This window comes from Ictalurus furcatus, chromosome 14 (genome assembly GCF_023375685.1).
Source record: "Ictalurus furcatus strain D&B chromosome 14, Billie_1.0, whole genome shotgun sequence".
NCBI lineage: Eukaryota > Metazoa > Chordata > Actinopteri > Siluriformes > Ictaluridae > Ictalurus > Ictalurus furcatus.
The window spans coordinates 7,446,849-7,466,393 of record NC_071268.1 but is presented as its reverse complement, the minus strand read 5'-3'; the positions used below and the strand labels follow the sequence as shown (position 1 = coordinate 7,466,393).

Genomic DNA, 19,545 nt, shown 5'->3' with positions numbered 1-19,545 from the left:
TACACAAAACCCTAATAGTGCACATTTTAAAATCTGTTTACATGAAGTTTTCAATAGGATCGTTCATGCAGCTGGAACTACTGTCAGAGCCGTTCTGTTACGTTAGGAATAAACCAATTTGGGATGTGCTGTTACAGGAAAATAATCCACACTGGTGCTGGTAAGAGCAGTTCCCCAAGGTGTTTTGTTATTAATGTGCAATGGCAAGCTTCTTTTTTTTAAAAATTCTTCATACTTACATTTACTGTTGGGGAATATCCATGAGAGACAGGTCAGTTCCTCCTGTCAGTTGTTATTGTAGTTTTGAACAGTTGTTCCCTCACTAGTCTTTTTTTTTCCCCCTCCCTCCCCATCTCTCTTCTTCTTTATGTTTGAGGTTAATAACACAAAAACAGCTTACCACATTACCATGAAACCAGTAAGCACAATCAATTCAATTTATTTATATAGCACTTTTAACAGTGGACATTGTCACAAAGCAGCTTTACAGTAATCCGGACATAGATTTGTCTCTAATGAAAAAGCCAAGAAGCAAGGAAAAACTCCTTGAGGGGACATGAAGAAATGTTGAGCGAAAACAGTATGAAAATGGAACCTATGTTCATCTGGGTGACACTGGTTTGTGAGATTATAAACCTTTACTCATTTACAGCAGTGTACTAGTCATGTGTGTGTGTATGTATATTTGTATATATCTCAGCCATAACATTAAAAACACTGACGGGTGAAGTGAATAATGTTGATTATCTCGTTACAGAGGCACCTGTCAAGGGGTGGGACATATTAGGCAGCAAGTGAACAGTCAGTTCTCAAAGTTGATGTGTTGACAAGGACCAAGTTGTGACAGCTAGACGACTGGGGCTGAGCATCTCCAAAACGCCTGGTCTTGTGGGAGTGTTCCCAGGATTGCAGTGGTTAGTACCTATCAAAAGTGGTCCAAGGTAGGAGAACCGGTGAACCCGTCACGGGGTCATGGGTGCCTAAGGCAAATTCCCCAGATCTCAATCCGATCAAGCATGTGGGGGATGTTCTGGACAAACAGGTCCGATCCCTGGAGGCCCCACCTCGCAACTTACAGGACTTAAAGGATCGGCTGCTAACGCCTTGGGGCTGGATACCACAACACACCTTCAGAGGTCTTGTGGAGTCCATGACTCGATGGTTCAGAGCTGTTCTGGTGGCTCAAAGGGGACCTACACGATATTGGGCAGGTGGTTTTAATATTATGGCTGATTGGTATATTGTGTTGGAAGGATTTTGAGTACAAGCGTCAGGATTATTTTTGATTTCAGTTTTAATGTTAAAAATGTGACTGGGATTCGAGTGTAAACTGTTTTATAGCAATTATGTGCAGTCTTTAGGCTGGCTGCGGTGGAAAACCTACTGTTTACAAAGCTTTAACACTGGAGACTCCTTCCATTAATGTTACATTTGACCACCATAGCAACAATTGTTGTTTTTTGTTTTGTTTTTGTTTTTTTGTTAACAAACACCGCATTTTTTTCATCCATAAAAATCTATTATTAGTCTTAAAGTATGTGTCCCATCAACCATACAAGTACCTGTGCGTAAGTTGTTGTTACTATAGTAACGATAATGTGTAAGAATGAATGTGTTAATAATAAACATATGATTTGACTTGCAGCCAGAACTACTATCAGAGCTGCTGTTAAATAAAATTAATCAACACTTTTAGATTTGAGAATTTCACTGATTTGAGTTGTGAGTGGTGATTTAATAATAATAATAAATGACGCAAGTTGTTATGGCGGAAGCGTCAAAAGTCAAAGAGGAAACTTCACCTCAGTTGCAGTAAGCCCCGCCCACGCCTTCCATTCAAAAGCAGAAACCGTCCGAGCTGTGAGCTGATTGGATAGCCGGACGATGGCGCTGTAAGGCGACGTCACGCTTTGATATGATTGGTCAGCTCGTCGGTGACGTTCACGCGCTCGTGTTTACAGTCTGTCAGGAAGGAAGAGACGTCTCGCGACCTTGTAGTGAAACAGTGTGCAGAGATCTCTGAAAACAAAATGTCGCTACAAGCAGCAGCTTCAGGTTTAACCAAACCCGCGTTCATGTCCGGATTCCGCGTCCCTAAAGGTGAGTTCTCCTTTGCTTTAGTGCAACCTGTGTCTCAGCTCAGAGCGGGTTTGCCAAACAGCCAGGGTATTTCATAAGCAGACATTATAGTTCATTAATAAAACATTACTTAACGTATTGAACATGCAACAATATACTCGCCTTTCTGTTAGCTGTCTTTAGGATATTAACTAACGTTTATTTATACCCATTTGCCCACATGAAATAAAGAGTCTTATAATAGAGCAGACCACGAAGAAGAGCAATGTAAACAAATCCCTGTCTAGTTTTCATTACCAGTAACACTGGGTCTCATTTATCATAACATCTTTCAGTAAAATTGTGTGTAAATGTTTGCGTAAACCAAACTGAACTAGAATTTTCTGCGAGATTTACAGAAGCTTCCGAAACTTTTCTTCATACTCCTGGGAGCATGTTGATTTAAATGCCAAGAAATTGCTTGTAAACTGCCAGGTGTTTGCATGGAGTAGCTGATTTGCATTTGGTGACGCCCACAGAACTCCATAAAAGGCAAAGCGCATTGTGCTGAAATGACAAGTAAACGGAACAAAGGCTGGAGTTTCACTACAGGTATTGATGCCCAATTCCGATTTGTTGAATATATCGAGCCGCTTAAATCTTTTAAAAGTGGCCCGTATCCGATATCTGCGTTTACATTAGACACTTTGCGAAACAACCCAAGGTAGACGTCAACGGAAACGCTTAGACCCGAAAAGGAAGTAAAAATGGCGGTATTTGCAACGGACACAGACGAAAATATACTGTAATACAAGTTCCGCACCGTGTTTAAAGGTAAGCAGAACACCGGCCTCTTAAGGCGGAGAATAAAAGAAGATTGCTCTTGTTGAGAGTGGTGTTTTCGTGGTTGGTGTCCAGCCGAGTCGATGTCATTCGCTGCCGTCGCTTTTTTAATGACATACGACTCACATTGATGGGAATATCCAATCTGTCCGTTTACACGGCAGATGCGAATGCACGTATCCAATTCAGATCAGATTTATATCCACGTACGAACGAGACCTGACCCGGATCTGAGAATATCTGAATCCGTGTGTTTTTTTCCTGCTAACACGTTTATGATTCATATCCTATCTGTGCCACATGGGAGGAACACATCAGAATCGGGTCTCTCGAATCACGTAGTGTAAATGCGGCCAAAAAGAATTTCTCAGAGGGAGAAGTGGAAGCTATTTTGACTCGGGTCTATGCCAGTAGCCCTGCCGCTGTATTAGGAAAGCATGTGTTGGGTGTACTGTATTCGGCTTGTGACATACGAGACATCAGTCGTTTATCAGACACTTCATTTTTGTTATATTAAAGTGTTGTTCAACGTTGATGCTGTTGCAAACAAAACTGACTCGCACACAATCTGAGCCTGTCCTCGATTTTTTTAACAGCATTCTTAATTGTCTTCATATGGATTTATGTTGGCGTTCTTTATTCTCATATTTAATATTTCTTCAGTTAATGCCGTTAATATGAAACCGGGTTTCACAAAACTGATTACTGATCAGTAAATATTAACAATTGTAAAATTATTTTTGCCTGTAGCCAATAAACCAAGACCTGCGAACTATGAATATTATAGGACCTTCCTTGAATGTTATATAGTTTTCCTCGAATCGTTACATGCCCAGATACAGGCACACTCCCTCTCTGAGGACACTGGACCTGCTCTTTTCATGCGTTCCATATCAACACGATACATATGTAATATATACAGTGAGGGAAAAAAGTATTTGATCCCCTGCTGATTTTGTACGTTTGCCCACTGACAAAAAAATGATCATTCTATAATTTTATTGGTAGATTTATTTGAACAGTGAGAGACAGAATAACAACAAAAATAATCCAGAAAAACGCATGTCAAAAATGTTATAAATTGATTTGTATTTTAATGAGGGAAATATGTATTTGACCCCTCTGCAAAACATAACTTAGCACTTGGTGGCAAAACTCTTGTTGGCAATCACAGAGGTCAGACGTTTCTTGTAGCTGGCCACCAGGTTTGCACACATCTCAGGAGGGATTTTGTCCCACTCCTCTTTGCTGATCTTCTCCAAGTCATTAAGGTTTCGAGGCTGACGTTTGGCAACTCGAACCTTCAGCTCCCTCCACAGATTTTCTATGGGATTAAGGTCTGGAGACTGGCTAGGCCACTCCAGGACCTTAATGTGCTTCTTCTTGAGCCACTCCTTTGTTGCCTTGGCCGTGTGTTTTGGGTCATTGTAATGCTGGAATACCCATTTTCACTGCCCTGGCTGAGGGAAGGAGGTTCTCACCCAAGATTTGATGGTACATGGCCCCGTCCATCGTCCGTTTGATGCGGTGAAGTTGTCCTGTCCCCTTAGCAGAAAAACACGCCCAAAGCATAATGTTTCCACCTCCATGTTTGACGGTGGGGATGGTGTTCTTGGGGTCATAGGCAGCATTCCTCCTCCTCCAAACACGGCGAGTTGAGTTGATGCCAAAGAGCTCCATTTTGGTCTCATCTGACCACAACACTTTCACCCAGTTGTCCTCTGAATCATTCACATGTTCATTGGCAAACTTCAGACGGGCATGTATATGTGCTTTCTTGAGCAGGGGGACCTTGCGGGCGCTGCAGGATTTCAGTCCTTCACGGCGTAGTGTGTTACCAATTGTTTTCTTGGTGACTATGGTCCCAGCTGCCTTGAGATCATTGACAAGATCCTCCAGTGTAGTTCTGGGCTGATTCCTCACTGTTCTCATGATCATTGCAACTCCACGAGGTGAGATCTTGCATGGCGCCCCAGGCCGAGGGAGATTGACAGTTCTTTTGTGTTTCTTCCATTTGCGAATAATCGCACCAACTGTTGTCACCTTCTCACCAAGCTGCTTGGCAATGGTCTTGTACCCCATTCCAGACTTGTGTAGGTCTACAGTCTTGTCCCTGACATCCTTGGAGAGCTCTTTGGTCTTGGCCATGGTGGAGAGTTTGGAATCTGATTGATTGATTGCTTCTGTGGACAGGTGTCTTTTATATAGGTAACAAGCTGAGATTAGGAGCACTCCCTTTAAGAGTGTGCTCCTAATCTCAGCTCGTTACCTGTATAAAAGACACCTGGGAGCCAGAAATCTTTCTTATTGAGAGGGGGTCAAATACTTATTTCCCTCATTAAAATGCAAATCAATTTATAACATTTTTGACATGCGTTTTTCTGGATTTTCTTGTTGTTATTCTGTCTCTCACTGTTCAAATAAATCTACCATTAAAATTATAGACTGATCATTTCTTTGTCAGTGGGCAAACGTACAAAGTCAGCATGGGATCAAATACTTTTCTCCCTCACTGTAGTAGCGTCGGTAGTTCATGTTTGGCGTTTCCGTGGATATGAGAGGCCTCCCGGTGTGTACGCTTACAGATCACCTGATCATCGCGGTTCCTGTTGCAGTGGCCGCGGCTGTAGGAACATACCTTCTGAGCAGGTACTTCAGCAGCCGTAGCGACTCCACAGGGAAGGTGAACCTGGAGATCAACAAGGACAACGCCAAGGTGGTGCACAGCTTCGACATCGAGGACATCAGCAAGAAGGCCGTCTACTGCCGCTGCTGGAGGTCCAAGAAGGTAGGCATGAATGGGGGGTGGGTCGGGGTTGTATTACATACGTTCTGCGTATTAAATTGTGAAGGAGGAGTCAGAACTGGAAACAGTGGTGAGATGTTTATATGGTGAACATGAACATCATATAGAAAGGCTGCCACGTAGGTTTGGTCAACACATAGGCCTGTCACGATAACTACTTTTATTGGACGATATACTGTCCCAGAAATAATTGCGCTAAACGATATTATTGTCATTTTACGACCATTTTTATGCCACCGATTTAATGATAACAGCATAATAATGCAAGTTCACTCTTTCAAAGAGCAACGAATTTTTTATTCTTAAGAATATTCAGACTTTGGAATACAATATTGTGAATTCTTTGTGCTTTAGTTATTCGTTGTCCGTGTTTTAGTGCGCTGTTACGGAAAGAGTGTATTCACAGTAAACCTTAGTAACGTTCAAGTTCACTTGTGCATTCGCATCATTTTGTGTGTAAATGTCTGATTAATCTCATATGTGTGTAGGATTCGTTTGGGTGAGTTCATTCATAAAGCGCTTCAGTTTGCCGTGTTAGTGTTCATTCACAGTTCAGTTTCAGCTCACGCAGCTTAAGCGGCTCAAACCCCGACATTACTGACTACGACTGGATTATTTGAAACACTAGAACTTTTCTTTCTAGATTTTCCTTCTTCAAAAAACATTGTTAGTGTATTGTTAACATCTCGAGTAGTTTTTTTTTTTTTAACAGAATGTTTTAATTCAAATCGGTGCTAGTGCTCGCTACACATCTGAAATCCGAATGCAAAAACGGTGTGCGTTTTTATGTTCAGTTCAACAAATTTTTCGACGTTTGAATTTTAATTTGACATCCCTAGAGTAGACGAGAGGACAGAACCAGCGCGAACGGCTAAAATGTCAGTGACGTTCATTCTAATTTAAATAAACACGCATGTAAACACAACGGGCGATATCGAGGTCAGCAAAAAGCGATCGAGGTCACGTCCGTATATCGTGCGATAAGTCGGTAACGTAATTATCGTGACGGGTCTAAGTTCATATTTATACCTCATTTTTCGTCTGAGCAGCTTTTACTTCACTTCGAAAAAGCTCCTCATTTACAATAATAATGATCAATTATTAACTATAATAATTATTATTATTATAGTTCAATTATTAAACTGAAACTATACGAAGGTTGTTGTGTTACTTGCTTACACTAGCTAGGTAGGTACTAGTAAGATTTAGCAAACTAACTATCAAAGTAGACAGATAATTCACATTATAGTTAAATAGGCATTAATCAGTCCCTCCAGGATTTTGCGATCGCAGACATGAACGCAAAATCAAGACAACCCCGCAACATTCGCAAGAGCTTGCAATTTTTCAAAATCACCGCAGATTTTCCACGGATTTGGGCCGAGACGCGTCGTGACGTCCTCACAACACGCATCCGAGTCCAAAGCCGTCTTCTATTCACGTGCGTCGAACATGAGTACAGCTAAAACGTCGCATTTACCAACAAACATCACGGCGAAAGACAACGATTTTTGTCCCGATTGCGACGTGGTGTTTTTTCCACAAAAAAAAGCTAAATCTTGTACGGAATGGTGTAAAATGTAACGCTTTACATTAACGTTATTTACTGCGTTAGTAAACCTTAACAAACCCCGACTTCACCGTTAATAACCCATCAGTGACGTTAACAAAGTGAACACACATATTTATGTATTTGTTTAAATGTTACCTAACGTTTATTAAACCCATGACTAAAAAGAAGTCCTCATCAGTTAACAGAAATTACATGGCAGCTTGTGCATGAATGTTGATAATTCACTGAACTTCAGGTTTCTATACTGAAACTCTGTAACGTTTTTTTTTTCTCTCTTCTTCTTCTTCTTTTAAACCAGTTAACCACCACAAGCAGGTGTTTTTCATGTAGGTCCTTGTGGGTTGTACTCATATTGGTTTGACATTTGGGTTGTTAGAGCATTGTGGTGTTTGATCAGACAGCTACTTTGTTGTAAAGTCTTTAAAATACGAATTAAAATGCATTTCCATGCGTCTATTAACATCTACACCCCCTTTTGTGCATTTTATGCGAAAATATATTGTCATATATTTCTCCTTTAATGTGCCAAATGTACAAGCGACAACCAGAGCCGCTGTAGTGTTTGGTAGAGTTTTGGTTTTGTGACAGTGTTTTTGTGATGTATTGACAGTTCCCCTACTGCGATGGCGCTCACACCAAACACAACGAGGAGACCGGAGACAACGTGGGTCCACTGATCATCAAGAGGAGAGACGCCTGAACGGCTCATCACCACCCTGCTGTGTTTGATTCACTGGGAAAAGGGTTGTGTGTGTGTGTGTGTGTGTGTAACATCATTACTGTATCAGACAATATAAAGACTTAAAGATAAAGATGAAATCCACTACTGTCATCGTTCTCACCTTAACACTAAGGTTGTGTGTCACTGGTGCATTAAAAAACCGTTTCACACAAACCTGTTCCAGGCAGCCGTGTGAACCAAGACATCACTTCCTGGCAAACCACAAGCACTTAACAGGTATACAGACCGCATTTCCTGTCGATGTCTCTCGTACCGTGTCTGCCTTTTCATTTATAACAAGCTGTTTTTGACTACAATTGAATGTTAGTCGATTAGTATGAGTTTTAAAGTATTCCTAATACAAGTTTTATTCATGATTCAGCGTCTCGGTGTTAAAGTGCAAGATATGGAGCTATAGTAGTAGTAAATAACGATTCATACTCATCTCTATACACGGCTTCTGTAGAACGTGCGTGTGTAATCACCACGGATAGGGATTTGGACTTCCCCCACCCCCCCAGGATGCTGTCTGTGTTGCATTTCCTGTGTTCTGCATGTATCTGTGTGTGTGCGGTTTCCTCAAGGTTCTCTGGTTTTGATCCCAGCTCCTGAAATCCTGCAGGTAGGTGGATTGATTAAGATAAATTGCCCCCAAGTGTGTGAATGTTGCGCTGCGACCGTCTTCCGTCCCGTTGAGGGTGTACAGTGTTCCTGCCTCACGTCCGGTGTACCCAGGATCCATCTCCAACTTTGGGAATGCGTAAAGTAACTATTAGGTGTCGACCGGTTATTTCTCCTCTAGAGGTCGCTCTCGTACTGTATAATGACAGCAGACGCTTCCCTGCCACTCCCGCAAAGGACGCAACCGGGAAAAACTATCCCGATGTTTGCCGATAACCGATTGCTGGAACGATCAGTTATTGGCAAAAATCCACACCCATGGTTTTTCCTGATTAATTTGCAAAATTGATCAATCGGTTGTCCTCTAGTATCCGTTATCGCTTGTTACTGTATTTCTCCAGCTTATGAAGGTTGAATAAAACTACATATTGAAATTTTCGATAAGATTTTGTCCGTTTTGTAGCAAGTGCGAGAAAATGTTACGTCTGTGATATACAGTCGTATATTTTAAACTTTTTTTCAACAGCTCTGAGTGAGATTTGAGTTTCTGTTCTTTTCTCAGGAAAGAGAAATGCATCCATTTTCATCTGTGGGAATCACACGCACATTACAGGTGCAGTGGTTAGGAGGTTAAGTTGAACAACAGTGGAGTATCCCTGCATTGGCAGTTGTTCCGTTATTATTTATTTTACTCTAGATAACTGTTCTGTCCTAAAACAGATTTTCTGACATCCTAATCAATATGCATAAGAAAATGATATCCAAAATACATGACAGTACAAATATATGATTTAAAAAGTGTTATGTACAGTGAACGAAACAAACAAACAAAAAAAATAGAGAGGAAAAGAGCTCGCTTGTGATTGCTTACAGTATTTGGACATTGTGATGTCTATTTTCTTGGATGAACGAAGCATATATTTGAAATAAAAGTTGTTGAAAATGGATTTGTTTCTGCTATCTGTTCATTTCTCTGATATTAAACCTAAATGGCTTCTTGCACAGGATCCCAGGTTTATGCTGGTAGTTTTATATTTATTCTCCACTTTCCATCAACCTATGTTTGAACTTATAAGTTGAGGACAAGATCTTTATGTCTGTTTTAATGCCAAAATAAGAATAAGGAAAAAATAACTGCTTCTGTGGGTTGGGTCATGTTGATTACATGGTTCTAGATCACTACATCTTTTTTAATCATGATGTTCTTAAGTAGGCAGGCTCAGTGGCTCACAGTGGCACGTTTGCTTCACACCTCCAGGGTTGGGAGTTCGATTCCCTCCTTCGCCCTGTGTGTGCGTGCGGAGCTTGCGATTTCCTCCCGTGCCCCAGGGGTTTCCTCTTGGTACTCTGGTTTCTCCCACCAGTCCAAAGACATGCGTTGTAGGTTGATTGGAATTTCTAAATTGTCCGTAGTATGTGTGCGATTTTCCCCTGTGATGGGTTGATGGGCACCTCGTCCAGGGTGAATCCCCCCCCCTTCCTCGCCGCCTTGTGACCCGAGTTCCCTGGTAAGCGGTACAGAAAATAGATGGATGTTCTTAAGTGTTTCTGGCTGAACACGTAACAGCTTGTACAGCCGAAGGACTGAAAATATAAACGCTTTGATGGTTTAAAACCATTGACTTCATGTTTTGATGACCGCTAAAAGATGAATAGCATTATGGTGTAAGGATTAAGTAAGGAAGCGTACTGTCATTGGAAACTACACAACAACACGGCTTTGTGATGTGGCGTTACTGTTACCATCTTAAAGATTTCCGCTCTTCTATTAATTAAAGGACGGCGCTTCATACACTTAATTCTCTCACCAGCCTCTCTTGATGTAAAAAAATAAATAAATAAAATAAATCCACTAAGCCCTCTGTCATGACTTTCCCATGGGGGGAAATCCCATCACGTCCACCATACAAGGCCCTGTGTGAGTTGTTACTGTAGAAGCTATAACGCATTACAATTAGGGCATTAATATTAACCTGTGATTTGCCTTAGAGCCTGAACTATTGTCGGAGTACCGGTCAGAGAAAATTAATCAACACCTTCTGACCAATCAGAACAGAGAATTAAACAGCGCTTACCCTGCTGAAAAAAAACAACAACAATAATAGAAACCATCACAGAAATTCTAATGGTTTTGACATCAAATACCATTACAAGCCATCAGTTAACCATTAAAGCCATTATTATTATTGGTTCACTAATAGTGAGGCAACTAATCACCAGTAGAGACCGACAGAGACCATTACAGTTTCCATTCAAACCAATTCCCTTTATAACCATTAAAACCATTACAAATTCTATGATGGTTTCTATTTTTTTCTCAGCACGGTATTACATCAAATATTTATAAAATAGCTTAGAGCAGGGGTGTTGATTTAGCTTCTCGACTTCTGCAGAACTGGCAAAAAAACAAAGCGGCAAACACTGGTAGCCTTTTTGCTAATAATCTTGATAAGATTTTATAAGGTTTTATTGCATTTTATTTCTGATATGTGACTCTGATACGGGTAAACTACTTAAACCAAGCAGGTAATACACCTGTAAAGGATGCACGTGCTTTTTTTATTTATTTATTTATTTATTTTAAATTTTGTGTCTTCCTCAGTATATAATATGCAGCAATTCATCCATCATCCACCAGACGGCGCCATAAGTTCATAACAAAACACGTTTACACACACTGTTTTCTGGTAAGAATACACTTGCTTTGCAAAGCATTTCAAATATGATAGCTTTGAATCTTTACTATTTTGTTGAGTACATTGTAAGAATTATACACACTTTATCTTATATTATTACAATTATGCTTTTTTTTCCACCCGCTTTTTATCGTTATCCAAGTTATGTATCAATTCCCTTCAGGTTCGACGTGATGAAATGTACATAAGCACAAAATGAAGACTAAGTTAACTCCCTGATCTAAATATTGCTGGAAAGAATTGCATCAGTGTGTGAGAGACGACATTGTAATCCAGCAGACTGGAAACAGCTTATCCGACAAAAAAAAAAAAAAAATCCTCTGGGCAGGCCCACAAGCCCCGGCTTTGCGTGAGCACGCTAACTGGACAAAGAGATGTCAGAGGTGGTGTGTGTGTGTGAGAGACAGAGCGCGTGTGTGCAGGCAGAAATTCAACTGAGCCAGATCACACAACAGTGGCTTGTTCTCAGCGGGTCTGTTGAAATAAAATGTATCTAATTAAACAAATACTCCACACAGTATGAAGAATTACTAGGATCTTATCTTAGTGTTTACAGAAATGTAGCTTAGCGAGGGCTTCTCTAATGCTGTCGTGGTAGCAAATGGGTTTATTTGATTCTGAGCAGGCAGGAATACTGGTTATATATGATTAATTCGACATATTTATATCACTTTTTTTTATTATTTTACTGTAAACAAAGTACATTTACTGTTATTGATTATATTGCTAGCAGGTGCCTTCATCCAAGTGCTAAAGCTAAGGTCCTTTTGCTACCAATGTTAGTGACATTAATGTAGCAGACGTTAAAACAGTCAAACAAGTGCTTAAAACAAACGCCTGTCCACCCACCCAACAAATTCTAGTCAGATTTAGCATTTAATACTGCTATCCATTTTACTAGCCACTCTGGTGCTGCTAATCTTAAAAACAAGTGTGTACTCACTCCATCATTTCTTCCCTCAGCATAAGATATATCTCTGAAGAAAGAAGCTTCCACTCTTGGCTAGGTATCGAAATTATGGTTTCTATACGGTTTATCTGTCGTCACCTTACAATTGATTAGCTAGCACGAATGTAGGCACTTAGAGATGGTTTGAAAAGACCCAGCTAACAAGCTAACATTTCGTCGAGACGGTTGGTGTTATTATGGAAATAATGGAGTCTGAAGCACATCATTTGTAGCTAGTACAGCAAAGCAATTTAGCCCAATTGTGGTTATTTAAACCCTAGATTAACACAATTTCACGATTTTGCTTCCATTTAGCCGTTGTGCCTCTGAAGGAACAAAAAAAAAGGAACATTTTTCACAAACATTTTTCATCTGAGAAAACACACATTTCACATTTCTGTTCAAAAATATGTTAACAAATCTCTGGCAACACTATTTCGTTTTTACATTTTTTCTTCGCTGGGTGCACTTTGCTTATATGTGTAACAAGGTTGAAGGGTTTTTTGGGGGGGTTTTTTAGCATAGAATTAGCAAATACACTAAATGTGGTTAACCAGCATCCATGCTAACAATATAATGACAGTAAGGTCATTGTAATGATTTATACAAAACCTATTAATGTTCTGTCATTTTTCGCAACAGGGCTGTACTTTCAAAGTGACGTCATCAGTCAATATCACAATATCATTACTTTCAGGAAATTCCGATGATGCGACTTCCGGTCGATCACTCGACTTTTGTTTTGGAATATTCCGAATATTTCACGGGGGTGAATGTATTCAGGTAGCAGGGTCGAGTGAATGCTGTGGTGTGTGACTGAAAACCTATAATGGATTATTAATAGGAAATAATGTTTCTAGCAAGAGATATTAAATGTATTCACACATCAATGCGAATAATATGATTCTGCGACTATTTCTGTGATTATATTTAAGTTAAAGTGTCATGGTGGACTGCGACCAGCAAAAAAAAACGATGTTTTCTAAGTGCTGTAGTTTAATCTAATCTGAAACATACACCTATACATTTGCGTATGTAATTTCAGTGGGAAAGAAATGGCACCCCAAATCGTGGATTTACCCCAGTGACATTTCGTTTTGCAGTGATTTATCGAGTGGAAATTGCAGACTGGATACTAAATATGGAAAATAACTAGCCACCGTGGCTGGAGAGCCACAATGTACCAAGTCATCTAAAAGCCCTGAGTCAGGCCTACAGCTTTCCACAGTGTGTGACCTGTCCAGCCCACAGTGAAAACGCTAAATTTACTCCAATATACAAAATATCTCCTAAACTTCGACCTTGCACAATCTGATCTTATTGTTCCCTCTGCCATTATTTCAGGAATAAAGCATCACCGCAGGCCTGGGTTTGCTGACACGACTCTTTTTACAGGACTGACAGGAATGTCAGCATTATCACTGCGGGTTTGTGACTGCATGCATCAGTATACATGTCGTGGTGAGGTAGTTGGTATCACCAGACTACATCCAAACCAGAAGTCATGGTTATACAACGAGTTCCATGTGCTTCATGCTCCACAATGAGGCCCTTTAATCAGTTGACAAGGCTGCTCTGAACAACTTCACTGCGAATAAATTCTGGACGACTTTGCCAGAGGCCACCGTTACTGAGGTACCCACAATGCCAGTGTTTCTAACTGTCCACTGAAACTTTTCAAATATTTTTTTACATTCAAAAAGCAGTCTGTACAGGATTTTTTTTGTGATTGTTTCAGCCAAAAATGCTTTAAAAAAAAAAAAAAAATTGTGATGTTTATTGAGCTTATTTATTTATTTATTTATTTATTTATTTATTTGCAGAAAATGGCTGGAACTGGCGAAATTGCAATTGCGCAAAATTGTTGTACACAGTCTTTCCCTGTGGTGTTTGCTGGTAAATACGACTTTTTAGCTGTACTCATGTTTGACACACATATATCGAAGAGGGCTTTGGGTAAATGCGCGTTGTGATGACATCACGTGGCACGTCTCGGTTCAAATCTGTGGAAAATCTGCAGTCATTTTGAACATTTGCAGGCTCCCCCAGAGTTTGCTTGATTTTGCGTTAATTTCTGTGATTGTAAGAAATCGCAGAATTCTGGAGGGACTGAAAAAGCGTCATTGGCTTCCAAGGCTTTATGAATATGAACAGCTTCTACTTGAAAAGAAAAGTAGTTCTGTTGTAGGTTTCTCCATACAACCTTTAAGGCTTTACCCAAAGAACCCATGTTAGAAGTTGTCAAGTTTCTTTATAGCCAAATCCAAAACCTGTCTTTCTTAGACTTGAGCATCATAATACCAATGCCTGGGAAGTTGCCAAACATTAACCTGAGCTGCTAACGAGCTGCTAACTCAAGCAGGAAATTAAGCCTTTATTTACTTCCATCCATTCGTTTTAAATAGCCGCTTAACCTGGTTATAGTTGCGGTGGATCCAGAGTCTATCCTGGGATCACTGGGTGCGAGGCGGGAATACGCTCCAGGGGCTCCAAGGCACTATATCCATTCACACCTTGGGTCAATTTACCTTAACCAAACCACCGGCTGAAATTTTCTTTGGGCGGTTGGAAGAAACTGGAGAACTGGCAGGAAACTTACACACCCTCGTGGTTGAAGTGGATCCAGTGTCTATCCTGGGAACACTGGGTGCGAAGCAGGAACACTCTCCAGGGGTTCCAGGGCACCACACCCATTCACACCTTGGGTCAATTTACCTTAACCAAACCACCTACTGGCATTTTCTTTGGGAGGTCGGAAGAAACTGGAGAACTGTGTAGAAACCTTTACACCCTCAGGGAAAACATGGCATACAGACAGTAACCTGAGCTCATGATCAAGCTGGGGATTCCTGGAGCTGTGAGGTGGGAACACTACCCACTACACTCCCATGCAGAACCAACTCAACAGGATGACTCACTTTATAAGAAAGAAATCAACATATCTATAATCCTTCATGCACTTGGTTGAAAGTGAACTGGACAGATAGTCCAGACATATAGTTTTTCCTACCACTTTTCTTGACAAAGGTGGAGCAAAATGTGGGGTGATATTCGGAGGTACTGTAGAATCCATCAATCCATTTTCTGTACCGCTTATCCTACATAGGATCACTATCCCAGGGAACTTAGGCTACAAGGTGGGGAACACCCTGTATGGAGTGCCAGCCCATCGCAGACCACAATCACACACACATTACGGACAATTTGTAAATGCCAATCAGATTTGGACTGGGGGACGAAACTGGTTTACTTGAAGCACAGGGAGAACATGCAAGCTCCACACTCACAGGGTGGAGGTGGGAATTGAACCATCAACTCTGGAGGTACGAGGCAAACATCCTAACCACTAAGACAACAGTGTGACTAAATTTCAGTATGACTCCTACTTAATAATTAACAGACCTTACATTTTGGTTTTTGTTTGTTTGGTTTTTTTGCGGAAAGAATGGGTCACAGCCTCTTGATTGTTTCCTCAAACTTCCAGGATTAGATTCGTGATTTCTTCATTTATTCATCATCAGGAAGCACTTCATCCTGGTCAGCATTGTGGTGGATCCGGAGGCTGTCCTGGGAACAGTGAGCAGGAATACCCTCTGGAGGGGACACTAGTCCGTTGCTGGGCAACATGCACACATACATTCACACTTAGAGGCAATTTAGCATAGGTAATTCTTACTTCCTGGTTCACATACACTTTCTGATGTGGGACACACACAGAGAGAAACCTGAGAAATCAAGAATAATCCCGGCGTTCCTGGAGCTGTGAGGAGGCAAGTTAGATGAAATTAGCTGCCATGAGTGATCATGCATCTTTTCATGTTCAAATGAAGTGCTGTTTTTTTTTATTATTTTTTTTTTTTTTAACCAATTCAAAATTATTGGCTATGGCAATAACATGGATGTTGACACTAAATAAGGCACCTTTTATTATATAGTACGGTGTGTGTGTGTGTATACAGTATATATAGCAGTTGATATTGGTTTGCTACAATACACAGTTGATGTAAAGGTGTGCAGATTTCCAGGTGGTGAGGTAGACAGAGAGAGGGAGTGTGTTTCATCTTGGATGTGGAGATGGAGGAATTGGGGGGGAAGAAAGAGAATTTTAGGTCCTCAGGGGAAAACCGAGTCCTCTGCATTCCTCTGCCGACTGACAGCATTCCTCAGTGTCTGTGAAACCGGACGTTTGCTTCACAATTCCCCCTTCCCAACCCCTCCATCTCCTTTTCGGTGTCTTTCAAGTGGGCTTTATCCACTGCTGTGCCAGGGGTCATGTGTCTGCTTGCTGGAGGAGACCATGTGATGCTAATCCAGAGCCTCCCGCCCCTCCAAAAAAAAAAAAAAAAAACCTTCACACAGGCAGCAGCTGAGGTGTAGGAGTGGAGGGGGGCCTCAGGAGAGATGTGAAGCTCATTTTGAGTTATTCAGTGATGTTTGCTAGTAGAATCTACAATATATAACCTGCCTGCTACAATATAGGCATTGGTGATTTTTTTAAAAAATGGATTACAATTGATTTATTTGTTTTTTTTAATTGTCTGCTTACCAAGAGTGTTTTGAGGTGTGGTTATTCATTTTCAAACGATAAGCGCTCATTAATACACAACTCATTTGACAGTATATGAAATCAACCACTGTTTTGCACTCTTGTTATCATTGTAGAGGAGGCATGTAGAGAATCTTTATCCCCAAACCACCAAGGCACATGACCACTAATTCACCACACACTTGGTTTGATCAGCTACACTAGTGCCTGTAATATGGGAGCTAAATTCTTCTAAACTCCAGAGTTCCTCTAAACCACCATAAACGTTGGGTGGATGATTTTATTTTCTGTCGTCGTAGTTAGTAGTAAAATTATGCCACCACATTGAATCAACCAATCAAATCAAAAGAGGTATAATTTATGAACCTGAATTACCGATTATGTGAACTGAGTTTTATACTAGCATTAGGTCTTCAGGGCTTATATAGCTAGCTGCTGTACTAGGAAATGCTCACCACCTATTTATGCAACATTTTTAATTGACAACGTAGAAAAATGGATTGACACTTTTGATCATTATTCATGTAAATCTGACAAAATCCAGCTTGAATGTCCATTGTAAATCCTAACTAGCTTCACGTTAGCTAATTATTCATTTCATATGACGTTGTTAGCTCACTTGCTTGCTGTAGTTATGTGATTCACATAGTAATAAAAACAAAGAAATGCAAATTTAAAAAAAAAAAAGAAAGAAATTTTAAAAAAAGTTAAGCGGAAGACAATTTGTGGCAATATAACCATACCTGTATACTACTTAGCAACAATAATATAGATTTCTCTGTCAATAGGAATTACTAAACTTATACGAATACAAGTCTCATTGCAGAAAGGATTATGTTTATAGATTATAATTTCATTTGCGAAAACCTTTAACTGAATTCATGGAAAAATACAGTTTGAATGTTCAGTGCGTTCAGTAACTTCCCTTAGACCTTCATTATCACTGAGATTAGTATAAAGAGGTTTTGTGTTCTTTTCCTAGAACAGGAAAACATGGTCCGTATTATTTCTCCCATACACTGCAGATGCAATTAATTGGAAAAATAATGGAGTACTCTTTTAAGGTTGAACGAAGAGACTCATGTTGGACCAAATTGCTTACAGGAAAAGATGTTTGAAATCTGTTTCTCTGTGAACAGGAAGTGGTAGCTTAGCAGTTAAGATTGCCAGGACATGCTGTCACCATTGGACTCTTGAGCAAACCCCTTAACTCTCAGCTGCTCAGCTCTGGGCTTGACTCGAAGTCGCTCTGGATAGAAATGTGAATGTGAATAATATGTGTAGTTATTAACCTGAATTAACTTTCCGGTGTAATATTATATTGTTATTTATACCATGTCACTGTTTAATTCTCAAATCTGTTTGATCAGAGGGTGTTTTTAATGTTCTATAACAAAAGCTCTGACAGCAGTGTCGGCTGTAATTCAAATATAAATATAGTAATATATGAAAGTTCTAACAGTTTTATCATTTCTATAGCAACAACTCGTTTACAGAGACATGGATCGCAGAAAACAGATTAAAATGTTTTGTCGTTTAACAAAGAAAAACAAACAGTCAGTGAGTACGTTTACATGGACAGCAGTAATCTAATTATTGACCTAATTCTGAATAAGACTGATTCTGATTAAGGTGTTTACATGAGTCGCTTTTAGAATGTTCCTTTCATGTTTCCGTGTTACGTTATAGAACATAGATCGATTAAGGTCACACGTCATTATGTCACCGTGCCACGCCGTCCGACGTTCCCTCCAGAGTTTCACGTATCGACATACAGCTGATCTTCGTTATGGAACCGTATACAGTTTTGGGCGTTTCATTTTTAATTTTTACGAACGCATCAAGTGCAGTTAATTATTTGTCATACTGTAAGTGCAAATAGACGACTTCTTGAAGCCGTGGGCTGCGTCCCAAACCGCGTACTTACCTACTATATAGTAGCCGAAATACGTGTAGTTCGCCAACTATATACGTGTATTTCACCTACTATATAGTAGGTAAGTACGCGGTTTGGGACGCAGCCGTGCTCTCTTGTTTGCCGTAAAACGGTTGAGCACTGCCGTGTGTGTACGTGTCCTGTCGCAAAATGCGGTGAAAACTCTCACACGACGTTAATAGTGTGATTAAGGTGTGTACATGTCTGTAATACATGTCAATAATGCGACTAAAACAGGAATGCTCCACATGTCTTAATTCCATTTGTGTTTACTTCGAGTATGACTTTAATCGGATTAAGGTCCTCAATAATCGCTGTTTACATGCTAGTTTCTTAATCAGAGTATCGTCTTAATCAGGATAATATCGGATTATTGTTGTCCATGTAAACGTACTAAGTAAGTTTTCTGCCATCAGGACAGGGGACTTTATGCTTCTTTTTTTTTAATTGAAAAGGAAAAAAGGAACTGATTAAATGTAACTGTAAACATTTGAGAAGCCTAACCTGTTCATTAATAAACTGTTCGCAGGTTGCTGTGGTATAAGAGGAATAAAACACTTAGGAGTAGTTCTGTTGTACAGTAGGAAAGTAATCAACATTAAGGTTGGTAGCATTAACTATACTTCACGTCATGTTGCATTACTGTACCATGTCGTTGATTATTTTCCTACAACAGCGTAACATTTGCAATACGATCCAGCAGTCACTTAAAATGAGTTGCAGGACGACCTAAAAGCAGCGGGAACAACATTTCAAAATGAGGGACATTTAGGAGAACAGCTTTGGTCATTCTTGA

The 19,545-nt window shown here is 40.1% G+C and overlaps 1 protein-coding gene across 2 annotated transcripts; it reads left to right on the top strand.

Annotated features, from left to right (window-relative positions):
* Positions 1-372: 372 nt before the first annotated feature.
* On the top strand, positions 373-9,569 carry zgc:110843 (uncharacterized protein LOC541492 homolog). 2 transcript variants are annotated; one of them, XM_053641190.1, is made up of 3 exons: positions 373-2,100; positions 5,517-5,689; positions 7,891-9,569. In XM_053641190.1, the coding sequence occupies exons 1-3, from the start codon at positions 2,031-2,033 to the stop codon at positions 7,978-7,980; spliced, it is 333 nt and encodes a 110-aa protein (XP_053497165.1). In that variant the 5' UTR covers positions 373-2,030; the 3' UTR covers positions 7,981-9,569. The 2 variants fall into 2 exon arrangements, with proteins under 2 accessions (XP_053497165.1, XP_053497164.1); XM_053641189.1 differs by having other exon boundaries at positions 376-2,100; positions 5,487-5,689.
* The last annotated feature ends 9,976 nt before the right edge of the window (positions 9,570-19,545 follow it).

Bases quoted from the DNA above. Each gene is read 5' to 3' on its own strand.
- zgc:110843 (XM_053641189.1), top strand. From the start codon at position 2,031: ATGTCGCTACAAGCAGCAGCTTCAGGTTTAACCAAACCCGCGTTCATG. The intron at 2,101-5,486 runs GTGAGTTCTCCT...GTACGCTTACAG, and splicing joins CGGATTCCGCGTCCCTAAAG to ATCACCTGATCATCGCGGTT. The intron at 5,690-7,890 runs GTAGGCATGAAT...ATGTATTGACAG, and splicing joins GCTGCTGGAGGTCCAAGAAG to TTCCCCTACTGCGATGGCGC.